The sequence below is a fragment of the Gordionus sp. m RMFG-2023 genome, chromosome 4, assembly GCF_954871325.1.
Source record: "Gordionus sp. m RMFG-2023 chromosome 4, tfGorSpeb1-WG-v2, whole genome shotgun sequence".
NCBI lineage: Eukaryota > Metazoa > Nematomorpha > Gordioida > Chordodea > Parachordodidae > Gordionus > Gordionus sp. m RMFG-2023.
Window position 1 is genome coordinate 27,235,156 of NC_088778.1, and position 18,055 is coordinate 27,253,210.

At 28.8% G+C, this 18,055-nt stretch overlaps 2 protein-coding genes across 3 annotated transcripts; one reads left to right on the plus strand and one right to left on the minus strand.

Annotated features, from left to right (window-relative positions):
• The first annotated feature begins 11 nt into the window (after nt 1-11).
• LOC135928192 (beta-1,3-galactosyltransferase brn-like) lies at nt 12-7,802 on the plus strand. Of its 2 annotated transcripts, none has more exons than XM_065464576.1 (4): nt 12-81; nt 5,269-5,848; nt 6,505-6,755; nt 7,168-7,802. In XM_065464576.1, exons 1-4 carry the CDS (start codon nt 44-46, stop codon nt 7,724-7,726), a joined length of 1,428 nt encoding a protein of 475 aa, XP_065320648.1. In that variant the 5' UTR covers nt 12-43; the 3' UTR covers nt 7,727-7,802. The 2 variants fall into 2 exon arrangements, with proteins under 2 accessions (XP_065320648.1, XP_065320649.1); XM_065464577.1 differs by having other exon boundaries at nt 6,505-6,749.
• A 193-nt stretch (nt 7,803-7,995) lies between these two features.
• Nucleotides 7,996-17,467, minus strand: LOC135927944 (probable dimethyladenosine transferase). The gene is made up of 11 exons (XM_065464224.1): nt 17,388-17,467; nt 17,270-17,343; nt 17,113-17,199; nt 17,010-17,071; nt 16,778-16,921; nt 14,866-14,989; nt 12,568-12,660; nt 12,446-12,510; nt 12,295-12,358; nt 11,099-11,205; nt 7,996-8,256 (listed from the first exon to the last, which is right to left on the minus strand). The coding sequence occupies exons 1-11, from the start codon at nt 17,440-17,442 to the stop codon at nt 8,214-8,216; spliced, it is 918 nt and encodes a 305-aa protein (XP_065320296.1). The 5' UTR covers nt 17,443-17,467; the 3' UTR covers nt 7,996-8,213.
• Between the last annotated feature and the right edge of the window lie 588 nt (nt 17,468-18,055).

The following is an 18,055-nucleotide window of genomic DNA, read 5'->3' on the forward strand; positions in this document are numbered from 1 at the left end:
TTCCAAATAAAAATTATATAACGGATCTGGAAAAAATAAATATATGCACACTGTCATGTATTCTACGGAAAACCGTATCGGGTAAATAATTTTAACATTTTTTTAGATCATATAAATATCTGAATTGGAAATCGATAAGGCCCGGCCCAAACTGCCCAATTTTCTGACTAGGTTATATGGCCAGACCCGTAAAATTTTTTTTATAAGAGTTTTCCGGTATAGTCTAGTTAGCATTATATTATTTTTTTAAAGGAAAAAAGTTATAGATTTTTCTAATTTTATATAAGCTTTTTTTAAAAATAGATAATGAAATTCCGACTCGTATAAATATTTTTCACAAGTAGTCGAGTCGAACAGCACTGAATGCGAAAATAACTCTTAACTTTATTTATAATTAGAATAATTCATATTTTTTAAAAACTGCTCGCTTTTCAATAATTACCTACCATTAAAATATCTACAAAAGTAGGCCAGACCCACCCTGAAAGGGCTTAAACCCAAGACCGGGCCTAAATGGTTCGAGTTGGGTTGGGCCCAATATATTTTATGAAAGGTTTGGGCAGAGTAGGGTAGGGCTTAAATTTTGAAATAGAAGTAAATAATCAAATTATTTGAAAAATTTTGCAAGAAACAAGGCGCTAATATTTTTCTTTATTTTGTTTGTAGAATGTCCACTGTAAAAATGTCAATATTATTATTTGGGCCCGATTTTTCGGAAAAAATTTTTATTCAGATCGAGCCAGCCTGTACAAATTTATAAAAAAATTTAGAGCCGGACCGGGCTTAGAAAATCATGCCCAGTACAGATTATTACCTACTATAACCACAATCATTGAATGATTAACTAAATAATATTCATAGTTAACGCACAATCGATGAATTTTACAACAATTAGATTTCTATTTTTTTGGTTCAGATTAAATCCCCCTCCCCATAACTAGTAATTTTTATTCTCCTTAGTATAGTATTGTAAGCTATTATTGCTTATTATTTATAGGGTAGAACTAGAGCCAATTTTTAAAAACGACTAACTCGAATTTATATCCAGAAAAAAATAATACGCAAGACTGAAGATTTTGGCGACACTAGGTAGAACTGAGGTAGATTTTTTGTTCGAATCCTGAATATTGTTCCATACTAATAGTCTGGATTAACAATTTTCCGCAGAGTATATATGCTATTTTAAATAGTTATAATACTTCTTATTTTTTTAAGCATAACATAACATTATCCTTTTTTTTACATTACTAGCATTTGTTAAACGGCTCAATTTTTAGAAACGGCTAACCCAATAATTTAGCCAAAAATATTGAGCAGGCCTCGATATTTGGTTAATAAATGTCCAAACCTTGCTGTTATCTGGCAAAATCTCCATGTTTTGCGTAATAATTTTGGGCTAAAATATTAGGTTAAACGTTTTAAAATATAACCAGATTTTTAGAATTTCAAAATTCGTTTCGCCCCCTAAGTAAATGTTTTGAAATTGAAAAATTCCTAAATCCCAATGGATTTATTGCTTACTCTAATTTATTTTTTTTGAAATCTAAAAAAATCACTTTCTATTTGGACATATATTTAGAATTCGAAAGAAAAAAGAGTTGAGACAGGACACAGTTTTATAAATTTTATTTGTACTACACACAAATTGAGCGTTTATGTTTTACCGTAATTTTTTAATAAAAAAAAACGTAACGCATCCCTTGTTTATATTGAGGTTGCCTTTTTATCGTCGATTCAAAATTTTAAATAAGCTTTTTTTAAAAAAAAAAATTTGAAAATTATATTATCGTCTGCCTTCTTATTTTTTTTTAATTTTCTAAATATTCATTTTTAGGATATAAGTAAGTTATTTATATTATACATTTTATATGATATTACAAAGCGAAGAATAAAGGGAGTAATGAAAAAGCAAACTTTTTTAAATGGTTGCTAACGCCAAACGGTAATTTTACCAATTTGCACCGAGGCCCTTTGAAATGCATTATTTGAGCTTGCACCGCAACATTTGAAACGCTCAATTTGTGCGCACTATAAGCGCATATTTGTAAATTAAATCGTAGATACATTTTTGTTAATTAGGTAAAATGTATTAACCCCCTTAATGATGATAATCTATTAAAAGATATTGAACCTTTCCAAGAAATCTATAAAAATCCTTCGATAATTAATAAAGTTTGATAATGTCATTAATTATTATATTTTTTTTAAAAAAATGCTATAATAAAAAAAACGTATGATTTGATTTATAAAAGTCGCAAAATTATAATACAATCATAAAATTTCATTTTTTTAAATTTCTGTATTACATTTGCAAGGGAGGTAATAGGTTGTTGGCCCGACCAATTTGTCTTTTAATGAAAAAAAATAAAATAAATATTAGAATTGCAATTCTGCAAAGGGGATATTTTTTTGTAACAAAACGAAGATGATAGGCTGTCTCATGGTTCTAGTGTTCTTAAACGGCCCGATTTTAAAAAAGCGATTTGTTAAGTGGAAGTGTCCAAACTTTGAAGTCAGTTGTTTACACTTCGAAATGTCAAATGCACGTTAATGTCAATTAATTGCCTTGAAACCAGAAAATGTCATTAGAGCTGATTTATAAATATGGGCACCTTTAAATAATAATTGCTAATCTAGTATATATATATACTTAATTTGTCTAAGCAGACCGAACCCAAGTTTATTCAAATTCATGCCAACTTCAATGAATAACAAATTTATAGTACTATAAGCATGTATAGTGATCTATTAATTAAATTGTTTGATTTAATCTATTAATTAAAATACCCTTCTTGAATCTTTTTCAATGATTAAGAGATGTCGTAACTGATTCGTTTTGTCAGAATATATGCCATTTGAAGAAGGTTCTATTAAGATTTGATTTTTTAGATATCAAATAAAGGGCTTGACTTGATAAAATAGATTTTATAAATGCATAATTAAAGTAAATAACGTGCTCGGCTTCATTTACTCCTAATTTGCAGAATAAATAATTGAACTATGCTAGCGTTTCATCAATCATTTAAAAAATAAAAACGAAAATTTAAGATGAATACATAATGGACGGTAGGTAATTAGTGTTTTAAATCAAATATTCGCACAAGTTTTCTCTATTTATCTTTTTATATTATTCCTTTTTTTCCCCTCTTTTATAAGAATTATATTTTGATTAATAGGTTATCTTCTAAATTACCTTATCTAGTTTACAGTATTTAATGTATCTAAGTAATAGCTTTTATATTCGCTCTAGATCAAGATTTGACAATCTGAATCAGAAGGAATTCGACATAATTTTAATAATTTTGATTATATATGTCGTATATGGATAAGGAAACCATTGTGAATCTAAATCTCTCTATTTTCACTGAGAGCTATTTTTAAATTTTAAAAAATTTGATTTGACAGGAAATATATTACTGTGTGTATAAAGAATCTATACAATATTGAAATATAATCGTTAAAAATAACAAAAAAAATAGAGAATAAAAGAAAAGAAGTAAAATAGATCGCAAAAAGTTAGATATAAAATAAGTAACAAAATTAAAAATAACCAAAAATTAAGAAAAATAATATTTAAGAATTAATATATCGACAACAAAAAAAATTTCTCATTATTTCAAAATAATATATTTAAAAAAATAACATTATCCATTTTTTTGTATTTCCTTTCCTCGTACCTTTCCGTTTTTGATCATACCATCTCTTTATTTTTATTGACACTATCCCTTTTTTGATCTGACCTTTTCCTTTTATGATTGGCACTTTTCCTTTTTTTATTGACACTTTTCCTTCTTTGATCCGACTTTTTTCCTTTTATGATTAGCACTTTTCCTTTTTTGATCGGACCTTTTCCTTTTTTTTGAAAAGTTTCTATCTGCTGAATCTTATCAGTAATATAAGACTTGGAATTTGATTTTTAAATTGCTTAAAATTTTTTAAAAGAGGGTATATCATTATAAATTATTTTTCTGGCATCCCCTCCCTTTATACTCTAGCATCTTTGACATTTTCCCTCTTTTGATCTGACCTTATCCTAAGTCGTTGGTACCTTTTCTCTTTTTAACGAACCTTTAATATATTTGCAGACCTCTTCTTTTTTGATCTGACTGCACTTTTTCTTTTTTGATTGAGTCTTTCTTCTTTTTTTTGGATGTGAAACCCTGTATATTTAGGGGGACCCAGAATTGTATGGAGTAATATTTAGGAAAACAAAATAATTGGGGTAGTCACTATAACCATTATTAAAGAAGTTCTCAGAGCGAAATTTTTTTTTGAAAGGAGATTAATTTAATATGGCAGCTGGCATATCCAGGATTTTGCTATAAGAGTGGAGGAGGGGGGAGAACTTATAGATAAAATTTTTTTCCCATCAATTTTGTTAGAGATCTTTAAGTCCGCTTATTGTAAACCTTTGGCTCTAGTAGATTTATATAAAAATAATTTTGGGGTTTTACTATTTTTTGCTTAAATGCTATTTTTCTAATAAATTTTGAATTTTAAGTCGTTGTTTTAAAAAGTTATTAATTTTTCTTTCAAATGCTTTCTTATAATGATATATTGTTTACATTTTTTGGGAAGAGGGGGGTGGGGGAATTTTTAACTTAAAATGATACTAACGAAAACAGGAAAATTTGATGTTATGGGCCTGAATCTGGCCTAGGAACTTGCAATTCTTTGACAATTGACAAAATGACTTATTACAGATCTCGAATTTAAATGAGTTATATATATAATATTTATAAAAAATAGTAATAAGATATTTTAGCAAAAACTCTTCTTTTCTTTAAAAAAAATAATAAGGTTTTCCTTTCAAATATTTAATTATAAAAAATAAAGTTAAACGCATGATATTAATTTTAAAAAAATATTATAGTAAACCACCAATTTCTACCTTCCAATAAAATTCTATTAAAAACTCTTTCCGGCCTCATGATCTAGGCTATGATAAACAAATAAACATTTATTGGTGATAATCAACTAGTTATTACTAACCTTATTTTTTAAATAAGTCACGGGAGTGTATAAAATTCAATCATTAAATAAATTTTTTATATCTATTTATAAATTTTAAAAAAATTTTTTTAATCTTTAATCTACAAATAATGTTTATTTGTGTTTTATCCTACCCCTTTGAATGCCTACTTCGTAAACGCCTAGTTTTGGCAAGGAAAAAGTTAAGACAAATACACCATGATTATAAATATTTACCAACTTTCTGCAAAATTAATTAATAAAATTTCATCTTCACTTTTTTTGATACCTTTGCAGTGACTCTTTGGTGAGAAAAAAATCGAGATTCAAAAATATGGTCCTATTTGCCTTATTGTTATACATCCTGATCCTTATGGTGTTGATTTCTCTCCTACAAGTCAATCAATGCCAAAACATCAATATTAACAACAATTACGACTCGCCCAATGATCAAAATCACTTTTCTTACTATTATTATACCAATTTATTGTGTACCGGAACTTACAGCAGTTTTAGCGGATTCAGGTCAGATGGGGAAACGAATAACATCGACAACTCGGTCATGGAAAAAAACGTAGAAGATTGGAGAATCATGAAGCGGACCATAGAAATGGTTGGAAATAGGTATTTCAGCAATTCGGAGAAGCAGAGGACTATACCATTTCTCATAGATCTGACCAACTTTGAATACCTAATAGACAATGACATATGCGGCACCAAGGATGTCTATATGCTCATAATGATACACACGGCTCCAAAAAATTTTGAAGAACGAATGGCTATAAGGACTACTTGGGCATCTACGAATATATTCAAACACATATCGATAAAATTGACATTTTTATTGGCTGCCATCATAGAAATTCCATTTAACTCGGTAAAAAAATCTTTTTACACTTGAAATTTTTTTTTAACCTAATAGTTAAAAAAGATCAGAGAAATGTAATGAAGCTTTCCACAATAAACTCCTATATATTATACGACGTCTACGCGAGCGGTTAAAATTGGGAAATTTTCAATTAGTGTTAAATTTTTTTAGAGCGATAAATTAAGTTAATTCACGAAATATTATTGCTTTATCACTTCCTATACCTTTTTTTTACTTTGGCGAATAAAATCGTGCCTCCTCAATTGCTTGCTAGGAACGTGGCTTACGTACAAAATAAGATAATATATGACGTCCATCAATGTATACCAATTTCAACGCCCAAATTTATACAATACTATTTTTAAAATATGCATTAATGGATAGACGCTTAATTTATCATGCTTTGGGTTATATCTACTATATACCATACATTCATAGAAGCATATAACCTTGGTTAACTCTAAAAAAAACTAGTCCAACCTAGATTTGGAACCCAAGACAAAGCTAGTAGTGCTTTCTCAATTAAGGTCTCTAACGTCTGAGCCACAAATGCCACCAAAAAAAAAACTTTTTTACAAAAACATATTAAAAAAATTAATAACGCTTGATGCTACATATCGTTACCCTTATAAAATCAAATACCATATTTTATAATATTTAAAAAGACGACTTCCGGACCAATTCAGTTGGAGATAGAACGCGAAAATTCAATTTACGGAGACATAATTCAAGGAAATTTTATCGACGCCTATCGTAATCTTACTTACAAAAACTTGATGGGTAAACGCTGGGCAGCCGAGCGATGCCCACAAGCCCTCTACATTTTAAAGGCTGATGACGACATGTTCGTGGATATGTTTCAACTAGTGGCATTCCTAGAAGATGAATTTCCCGGGCCGAGTTCTGATAGGTTCGCGTGAGTTTATAAATTTGATGAAAAAAACTTGATAATTTTTATATCTTTTTAACTTGTGTTTTTTTGAGACTTTTCTAATTTGAGCCCTCAAAGATTTTGATCAAATTAGACAAGGCTCACTTTGGGGACAAAAATGTCGCCCAAATTTGATACGTTTGTTTTTTAATTTAAAAGGAAAAAATTAATATAACTGGAACGAAACATGGACTTACCAGTGATCAAGTTATGAACACCAATCGAACCCAGCGTATTTTAAATCATGGGAGGTTGTGTTTATTCAGAAAATCGGACTCGATTAAATTTATGTCTTCGAAATTTCGGCGAAATACTTAAAAACATTTGAAAGAAAATTCGGGTTCCCCTGAATTTATCTAATTTTTTTCTTCCGCTTTATAAAAAAAAACACTACAAGCCAAATCGTTTCCAGTAGTCCGTCTCAATTAGTCTCCCCACCCCCCGATCTCCTCATGTGTTACTTGTTTCCGTCTAGTCCGGCAGTTTCGGACGAAACTCACGCCAACGCTAAATGGCTTGTCTCTTCCTCAGAATACGCTTCCGATACTTACCCACCGTATTGTTCGGGCCGAGCTTACATTACGACCCCCAGATTAGCTTTGAGGTTATGGGCTTCTTCCCTGGGTGACCGATACTTTTGGATAGATGACGTTTACGTCACGGGAATACTACCCGCGAGATTGAAGGTAACTCACATGGAAGTCAACGATCTGTACAACTTATATGATCCGGTTCGGACGCTGGAATGGGCCGCTAATGGTGCGCCAGAGCCCCTTAAACAAATATTCGCTTACGCGGAACATGGGCACTTCACTTTCCCCCGACTTTGGAATAAAACCATGTCTCAACATCGCAATTACAACATGGACGGACATGAGAGAGTTAAGATCGCTATAAAAGACCTAAAGACAAACGAAAAAACTAACCTAAAAGCTAACCATAATAACAAAGAGTAAGCTATCGGGAATGCGCATAAACGAATTGTCAAAGAAAAAGATATAAATGATTTGTTTCTAAAAGGGATCGCGCAAATGCTGTACAATAATATCTTTAAATAATTAAGCAAATAATGTATAAATAAGGTTTTTTTTTATTAAAAGAATAATATATGAATAATACTTTCGCATTACGAAAATATATTTTATTCATTGATACTTTATGAAATTGTAATTTTAGATACTGTAATTGAATTGTATTGCATTTTGTTTATAACTTAATATATTTTTGTTTTAATATATAATATACAATTAGTTAATAAATTAGAGGTAAAAAAAAACAAATATTGAGTACAAATATTTTTTTTATAACTAGGTATGTTTTAACAATATTTTATTCATAACCAAGCAATATATAATATTATCATATCGCGACATATTCGTTCTATTGATCATTTTATATATAATAAAAAGTATAAATGTCCCCATCTATATTTCTTCACCATGCTCAGCCAAAATGTATACCATTGTTATTGAACAGCTGTAGAAGTCTAAAATGAGATACCGAATAAAAATTATAAATGAACGATTTAGTTTGGAACAGATGTAATGAAGCACAAGTACTTGAGCTAAAAAAAAGAGTAATCTAGTAGTGTATTTTTTTTAAAAGTTTCGAAATTTTTGGAAAAAAACCCTTAAGTTAGTGAGAATTTGCGCCGAAGAATATAAAAATACAGCATATTTTGTATACTTCGCCATGAATTCGTGCTAACTGTGAGTGCAGTATAAGGTATGGAAAAAAATGAAACGATCATTAAATATATAAAATATGTCAGATTTAAAAAGTCACCTGGCAAATCAAGTCATAAGTTGACATCTAATGGGGATAACATACCAATGTAAAATTCCAGAAATTTTAACATCGATATTCCCACCCCAGGAATTTAGGGGCATTTTGAGGAACTTTTGTAAAAATGTCCCAAATTGACTAAAAATTAAAAAAAATTGGCAAATTATGAATCATACTACATTTAGTATAATATAGGATTTAAGCCTCTCAAGTGATGTAAAAATTGTGTTCTCCTATGAATTAGATACAGTAAATAGAGTAAAAACCAAAAAGGAAATCTTAAACTGAAATATATTAATTTTCGATGCATAACATTTTATTTAATTCTTGAAATTATAGTGATTGAAAAATATATATATCAGAGACCTGCAGTCATTTGTATGGCCTGACCTGAATTTTTTAAAAATATATTATATTTATTTTTAATTTTTATAGCTAATAATGGCGATTTAATATTTGGTTTTAAAATATATGGACACGGGTCGGGCCTGTAGGACTCTGATATATATATTTGAAATTAATTTATAGGGAAATGGGGAGTTGAACTTATGTTCTTCTTCTATAATGATATCACTATCTGCTGATGATATATTTGAATTTTCTTAAAATATAAGGAGTTTAAATAAACTGGATGATTACATATAGGGTCAATAATTTTATGTTGTAAATATAAAATTGCAATTTTATGGAAATTAACTTTTCCACGCGTTTATTAATAAATCTATTACGATTTTTGGAATGGGTTCTTCCAAAAATGACAAAAGAAATCGATAAGTCTTATAGCGATACTTATAAGAGGTGCAGACAAAGGCCTTTCAACCATATCAGAAGTTGAACATGCCTTTATTCCAACGTTTTCCAAAAAATTACTCTGATCGAAATTCTGCGAATATGGCTTTTAAAACAATTCCGATATTAAGATTGAATTCTGCAATTATGGCATTGACTGCAGCTATACCAGATGATATCTCATCATTGGTTACTTCAAAATCATTGAAACGATGATCAGCACGAAATGAATATTCTGACGACAAAACTCCTTGCGTTTTTTCACTTGCAGTGATATATATTTCTGGTCACTTTTGCCAAGAAAATTTTTTTTTATTGATTTAAAATAATAGAAAATGAATTCGGTATTTATACTCGATTTATCACTTTCTAATATGCATAATTATATATTTTCGAGAATTTTGATGAAAATTTAAAATTTCGTTTCCAAAAATAAGCATGAATTTTCCAGGAACATTTCAGGCTTTTACATTAGTAGGATAGCATATAGCAATTATAAACAACAACAGATTTATATTACACCATTTTTAAAAAAAAATCATATATTAATCCTACCGCATATATATGGATACCTTTAAATCATAGTCTACTAGACTTGTCCAAGAGATTGGTTAAAAGAAAGATGTGTCAAATAGATTACTTAGTGCGAAAAAAATTGTGCTTTTCAAACACTGCCTTGCAAATGCAATTCAAATAGTATCGCGGAATTTGGTAAAATTACAGTTTGGCGTTAGAAACCATCTTGAAAAACGTAAACTGGTGTTTTTTTCACTACCTTTTCATTTATTCATTTTCACGTTTGTCTACGACACCAGCTTTTACGTAAGCCGACAAAACCCTGTTACCCAGTTAAGAATAATAAGAGGAGGGCGCACTAAAAATTTCTTCCTTAAAAAGTCTATCTTTTAAAATGGAATATTTCTAAATGGAATAAAAATGCAAACAATAATACAATTTACAAAAATCAATTCTATTTATAATTAAGTCGACATTTTGAATCGATGTAATACTAATTCTAAAATAAAAAGATCATTGGTATAAATTTATAACTATGGAGCGTTATGATGATAACGCTCTAAAATTTGAAAAATATATGCTGAGATACATTGATAAAAAATAAGCAATAAGATTATAAAATTAATAGCCGAATTCGATAAAAAGGTATAAGATTTTTCTTAAGTATTATATTAAATAATTATCGCTATTTTAGCATTATCTCAAATTAGTTTAGTTATTAAAACTGAATCAGCTGTAATAACGCTGCATTAAATACCGCAATGTTTGAAGATAACGCGTTAACTATAAATGTAGTGTAAGGCTTTTTATTAAAAAAGTACGGCAACAAATGCTCCATTTGTAAGCATTAGAAGAGTACCTTACCTTATTTTAAATTATAAGGAATAGGCGGTTCTGTAATTCTAGACTCTGGTTTAAAAAAGTCTACTAGATTCATCATAATTTACTAAAAAAATTAAAATGAAAGCGAGAATTCAAATTTATTAACCGCTAACTTTGAACCAGTTATTTGTTCATAGAAGCAATAATGATAAAATGTAAGAACCAAATAATCCTATTTTTTAAGGTTCTACCTGGATCTAAATCTTCAGGATTCCGATCCCCATATTATTCATCTGGTATATTAACTGAGTTTGGAACCTGAACCAAACCCGAGTCAAATCTAATAACCGAAATCCGGTTTTTAAATTTCCAGGAGCCATAAAAAATGTTTATAATATTAATAAAGATTTAATCACCCCAAAAAATCGTTTATTTCCATCGTTCTCGCTCGTGAAGCAGCAAAGTCATTATCCTCCAACAATTTTATGACAAAATCCTTCATGTTAAAATCTTTAGGTACGGGCTATATAAAGATTTTGTAAAAAAAATATAAATATTACAAAATGATGCGATTTAAATCAGAGACCCACAGAGATACCATTTGCACGGTCCGGACTAGCCTGGATTTTTATTTTAAAAAAAATTTTCGGCCCGACCCGAATTTATTAAAAATATATTACATTTTTAATAGCTAATTATGGGACGATTTTAAAAATATACTGCCCGGCCCAGGTATTTTTTTTTTTTTTAAATTTAGGATTGGCCCGGGTATATTTAAAAAAATTAAAATACTTGACTCATCTATCTGGGTCGGTAGATCTCTGATTTAAACATTGGAAATTATTGCAGGGATTATAATAAATACTATGTTAACGTCGTATGTTTTTTTTTCTCCGGCAATGAGTAAAATTCTTTTTCCTTCAATTTTAATATTTAAGGCTGTATTGTATTCCAGTTCGTTCATTTTCATTTTAGAATTTTTAAATATGTCTTGAAATAAAGTTGTAAAAAGGTCCGATTTGGGTCGCTTTTTAAAAACCAACTTATTTTGGCCAAAATAATATTACGTAAGTACTGGAGACTTTTTCGTCGATGGCAGAAAGGTCTGGATCTCTATTTGCCAAATCTCGAGGCTTACGTTAAATTACTGTTGCATATAACAATAATCGGCTTTTTAATAACCCTCGGCTGAATAGAATATGATTTTTAGCCTAAAGATAGGAATGAGAAAACATTTAAGCGTTTTTAAAGGTATTCACTATCTTTTGCCAAATTATTTTTTTTTTAAAAATGCTTCATTAGGATTGCAGTCTTAAAAACCTTGTTTTTCAAATTGGGAAAATCTTAATTTAAGCAATGGCGCAGAATAACCTACTCTAAAATTTTAGGACATTTATTTTTCATGGGCGAATCTTAGAATTATATGGGAAAAATTGATCCGAAATCCTTATGGTAGATTTTTTTAAAAACATAATTTACTGAAATACATTCCCCGGTTCAACTAAGATGAAGGGAGAAAAAAAATTACGTCGCCGAAAACAAAAACGCATTCGACACTAACATAACTTAAATATTTAGATTAGAATTGATCTATTTTAAGCATCATATTTACTATATTGTTAAACGAGCAATGGACACCATAATTCTTTTCGATGAGACTGAGTATGCCTGACTGCCTATATATGTATGTATATTTTTAAAATATTAAAATGTCAATCATGCTTTATTAAATACTTATTATGGAAGAATTTAAATATTAGAACTTAAATATGGCAGATAAAGTTTTGTTTTTCCGGTTGAAAGCGATTCTGAGTAAGCCGTCCCATTCCTGATCAAATATTTAGAATATATTTTTATTTTTAAAAAAAATTATAGTTAATGTAACCTGAAAGTTAATCGTCGGCGCTGGATTTTTGGGTTGAATTCGTACAACACTGCTCTCCACTTTAGGCGGAGGTTTAAAATTGTTCTTGCCAACCTTTTTTTAAAAAAAATAAAAAATATATAATTTATGTATATAACCGTTTTAAAATGATATCATTTTTTTGTTATTATAGCCCTGTACCGAGCTAGATCGGCTAACTCGGTCATAGTAATGATGATTCCCATTTTGCGAAAAACTTGCATTTTCTATGGTTAATCGCAGAAAATCTATTCTTTATTTTGTCGAATAGCATTAGTCAGTAATAAGTAAGAAATAGAATATCTTCCCCGATATCTCATACGTTTGCAAAGGGAACCAGTGAATATAATTGTGCAAAGGCTGGTACCATATATTTTTTAATATTTGTCAATGTCCCCAGGGGGGAGCATTTGATGTATAGGGACATCCGTTAATAGTAGAATTAGAGATTTGCAAAGTTAGGCCCGGCCCGTACCTGGCCCGATCGGGCTTCGGGCGCTCGATTCTATTTTAAATAATCGGGCTCAGGCCGGGTCGGACCTTGGAAATTTTTTTTAAATATATCTAAATTTATCAATTTTATATTGAATTTTTTATGTAAAATAAAAATATTTGATTTTATTTATTGAAACTAAACGACATATAACATATGTATTTTATTTTGAGTAATTATAAATTAATTTCTATATTTAAATAAATTCGGGCCGGGTCGAGTCGGTAAATTTTTTAAAATAATTTCGGGTTCGGGCCGGGCTGGCAAAACTTTTTAAAAAAATTTTGGGTTCGGGCCGGGCCGGCAAATTTTTTAAAAAAAAATTTCGGGTCAGGCCGAGCTTGAAAAATTAGGCCCGATGCAGATCACTAGGTAGAATGTCTTCAATAACTGGAGGAATGGCTGAAGGGGTCAGTAAATCCTCAGGAACCTTAAGATCGGAGTCACGGTAAACACCCGTATTCATGGAAATGCTAATTAGTAATTTATATTTTTTACTACTAAAAAATATCAAAATAAGGAAAATAATGATATTATTTATTTAATCACAATTTTAAAAATTAAAATTTTATACTCAATATTCATAATATATTATAATTTTTTTTCACCTTTATCTAGTTTTTTTTATAAAAAAGGCATAATTAAAACATTAATATATTTTGGTATAAAGTGATTTCTTATACATTTTCTTTTTTTGGTATGTGATTGACCATGTAACCCCGGTGCAAAAAGAAATGGTGATGTGTCAAACCGACTTTTGGGGGAACTACCAGACCCTATCCACGCCACCCAAGGTAATGAACAAAATTTTTTATAATATAGTTCTATGAATCCATCCGATTTAAAAAAATAAATTGGTCTCAACCTGGATTCATAGTGGGATCCGATCCCATTTAACAGCTGAGAGATTTTAAAAATCTTTCAGAACAATTTTTATTTTAAAATCAATAATTCTTAGATTATTATCTTACCTAGAATTGAAAAATATAATTTATACTAATAAAGAAAAATTGATCTCATAAACAGATTTTAAAAATAGATCGGCTGTTAAATTGAGTCGGATTGGATCCCACTATGAATTCAGCCTTAGTCTACACAGAGACCTGCAGAAGTACCATTTGAAGGGCCCAGCCCAGATGTTTTTTAAAAAGAATTTTTCGGCCCGCCCGTCCCGAGTTTTATATTTTCAAACCCAGCTCGAATATTTTTTAAATTATTTCAATTCTTAATAGCTAATAATGACGATCTAAAACATTTGGTTTCTGGGCTGCCATATTATAAAAATATTAAAATACGGCCCGGCCATTCTCGTCTTTGGAGAGGTCAGATTTGTTGGTTCAGGTTTCATTATAAATTAGTTGGCAAGACAATTCAAAAAAAATACTCTTAATTATCATATAAGTGATAAATAAAAAAAAAAATTAAAAGTTAGATTCTTATACCAAAAATCACAAAAAGAATATTTATGCAAAAATTATAATTTGAATATTATTCATTTTAAATTTAAAAAAATCTTTGAGAACAATATTCAAAATTTTTATTCACTCAAAAATATATTTGTTTTTTTAATAATAAAAAAAAATATTTGAGAAACCTCTTTTTTTCGATGATTATTGTACAAACTCTGATTTAAAAAATGCCAGTATTTTAACTTAAACAGTTAGGCTTTTCATAATTATTTTTAAGATTAAAATACATTTATTAATTTTTCTGTTTTTCCAAGTTCTAAAAGCTAAATTACATGGTAGAATTATATTTATTTATATATTTTCAAATTATTATTATACTTTCATTAAGTGATCAATCCTGGCCAAAATCTGAGTGTTGACAGAAAGACGACAATATAATTTATCACCTGGTTTTGCGGTTAATCTTTGTGCAAATTCTTTTTGGAACATTAATACTGCGTATCTAAAAAATTTAGTAACAATTTTGATTTAAATAAAATAAATAAGTATTGATATTTATCATTTACAAAGCTTATTATAAAATTTAGAATAATTCTTTCAGGCTTATAGTGGCCAGAATCGTCGAATAAAAGATTAATGAAATTATATGCCATATTACTAGGGTCTGAGTTAAAAAAATAGTTGAAACTTGTGTAAAAATGATTTTTAACATTTTATTTACATATCATTGACTGGATTGCAAGCCAAAGATGTTGTGACTTATAAAAAATTTCTTTGGTTACCAAAAATAATAGGTCAATATTATCATCTTGCAGAATTCAATAGGTATGAGAGCCCCACTTCTCTCATGAAGTCAGTACCTATGCTGCAAGCTCTCATAGTTTACATTTTTTTTTGTATAAGTGGGTTTATCAATTAACTCCTTCCACCAGAGATGTGCTTGACCCAGCCTTTGGGGTCTGGGTAAAATACTTGTGAGCTAGGCTAGCTGGGAAATTGTTTAAATCATAAATAATAAGAAATGATTTTTCCTTCACAAAAGATAATTGCAGTTAGGCCAAATAAATTGGTTTAGGCTGGGCAAATAACAAAAAAAAATTTTTTTTTAGCCAAGCTAAACTAAAAATATTATAGGTCATGCTGATAAAGGTTAGGTAAATGTGGGCCTAATTTTTTTTATTCATTGCCCATCTACTCACTCTTAGAAATAAAAAATTCATGCCGACTTATGTCAGATATTTTTAAATTTTATCATGTCTGTCATACCCAAAAAATTCATAGATTATTTTTAAATATATTATTCTGTCTTATTTATTACCATAATTTTATGTAAAATAAAATTGTCTTATACATTTTTGCAGTAATTAAAAGCATCAATATTAATTGAAAAATGCCAACATATTTATTTAAGTTATGTTCATCTTAGTAAAGGCTTATTAGCTAAAGAAAAAAATCGTTTTTTAAAAACCAAACTGGCTGGGGATGACAAAATTTTACTGGCTTTTTCTAAAAAAAGAAAACATTAATAAAAATAATGAAATAAGTTTTTCTCTATAATATAAATTTCTTAGTAATTTTAAAAAATTCTAATAGTTTATTCAATTTTTTCCTTAAATTTGTAAAAATTATTGAAATATAAGTATCCCATTTTGGATAAAGTCTCCTAAAGTAGTTTCTATAAGAAACCTTGTTATAAAATGTGTAAGGTAAGAGATCAAGTTTTTTTCAAATTCTTCCATGATTTACATAAAAATTCTAATCACACCTAGTGATTTTGTGATTTTCTGGAAAAGCCTGTCATGTCCAATCATCATTCAAAATTTATTCACATTCATGTTGTGACACATTGTTGGTATTTTCATGGCCTGCATCCATCTCTAATTTATATATATACTAATAGCTCGTATCATAATAAACTAAGAAGCATGTTTTTTTATTTATAAAATTTATTTAAATAAATAGCAATATAATTATTTTCTCTCCTGAACATTTTTCAAAAGGCTAGACATTAGTTTTATGATAGCCAGTGATGTTTTTTTTAATCAATTTTGACTATATTAAAAATAAAGTAATAAATAAAATTATAATTATTGTAATAGCTATTATATATTTTATGTTTAACACATCAACATCAAACCAAACTTTAATTTTCCAGTAGCCTAGGTCAAGTATGACCAAAAATATAATTTTGAACTATGTAGAACTATAAATGATATATTTCAGAGTATTATTGTGCATTAAAAGTTGCAGTTTAAATGCTTATGAATAATTTTATATATTATATACTTACTTGAAAATTGGACGATGAAGTAAAAGCTTGAAAATAAATGGGGATGAAATTTGATAAGGCAAATTAGCAACACAAACATCAAAATAAGGAAGATCAATCTTCAATACATTTCCATGTATTATTTCAAGTTTATTTTGATATGGTCTAAATTAGTAAAAAATAAGAAATATATTTAGTAAAAAAATAAATACAAATAATTAACAATGAATGATTAAATGAAATAGTAACTTACGTTCCTTGAACTCTCTTTATCAATTCTGCTGAAAGTCGTGTATCAAGCTCACAGGCAACAACCTTGTTATAAAATTTAATTCAAATTTTAATTCATTCCATACTTTTTTGCATTGTTCAAGCAATTTAATTGTTAAATTACCAGTTCCAGGACCAACTTCAAGAACTATGTCTGTTGATTTCAATGCAGCCTATATTTAAACAAATAATGGTTATATAAGAATATGCATATAAAATAAAATTCATATCGATTTTGTTTACTTTATCAACAATGGTTTGTAAAATTAGAGGATTTTTTAATACATGTTGCCCAACTTGTTTATTTAAAAATATACCTAAAATCATACATTATCAATAAATTAATTTAAAGATAATTTACCTTGGTTGATATTTGTTGACTTAGATTTTGGTTTAGATTTTTTTATCTTTCCCATTTTTTAAAAAATACAAAATTTTTTTAAATGTATGAATGGGTTATTATGCTGACCTAATCTATGACTGCCAGAAAAGGTAGTGTTGATAGGTGCTGTTTGTGCTTGGCCACCTTAAATAAATTGATCGTCAGTCTTTGTATTATTATATATAATTGGCTATGTTCAAAACCTAATGCAATGTAAGTTATTTGTTGGTTATGCTATTAGCTTAATTACCTGTGCGCCGGCCGTCCATTATTCGACCGCCGATATTTATGCACTCTAAAAATGTCGCCGTTTATGAAAATCACGCAGACGTGCCATCGATATCGATGCAGAAAAAAGTTGTTAAATAATTTCCATATTTTATGCATTTTTATTCTAATAATTGGTCAACATCACTGTTGTAAATTTTTTTGTGCCAATCAATTGATAAATTTTTATTTTATACCTATTTCAACATCATAATTATTTTTACATCATTTTAGAATTCAATTAATTAAAAGTCTAAAATTCCAAAAGTTACCATAATTTTGCATATTTTTAAAATGGAGACCAAATGTTAGAAAGGATGTTTGATTTGGTGAATATGAACAGGGTTGGGCAGTATCGCGGATATTTGTATCTAAGATAC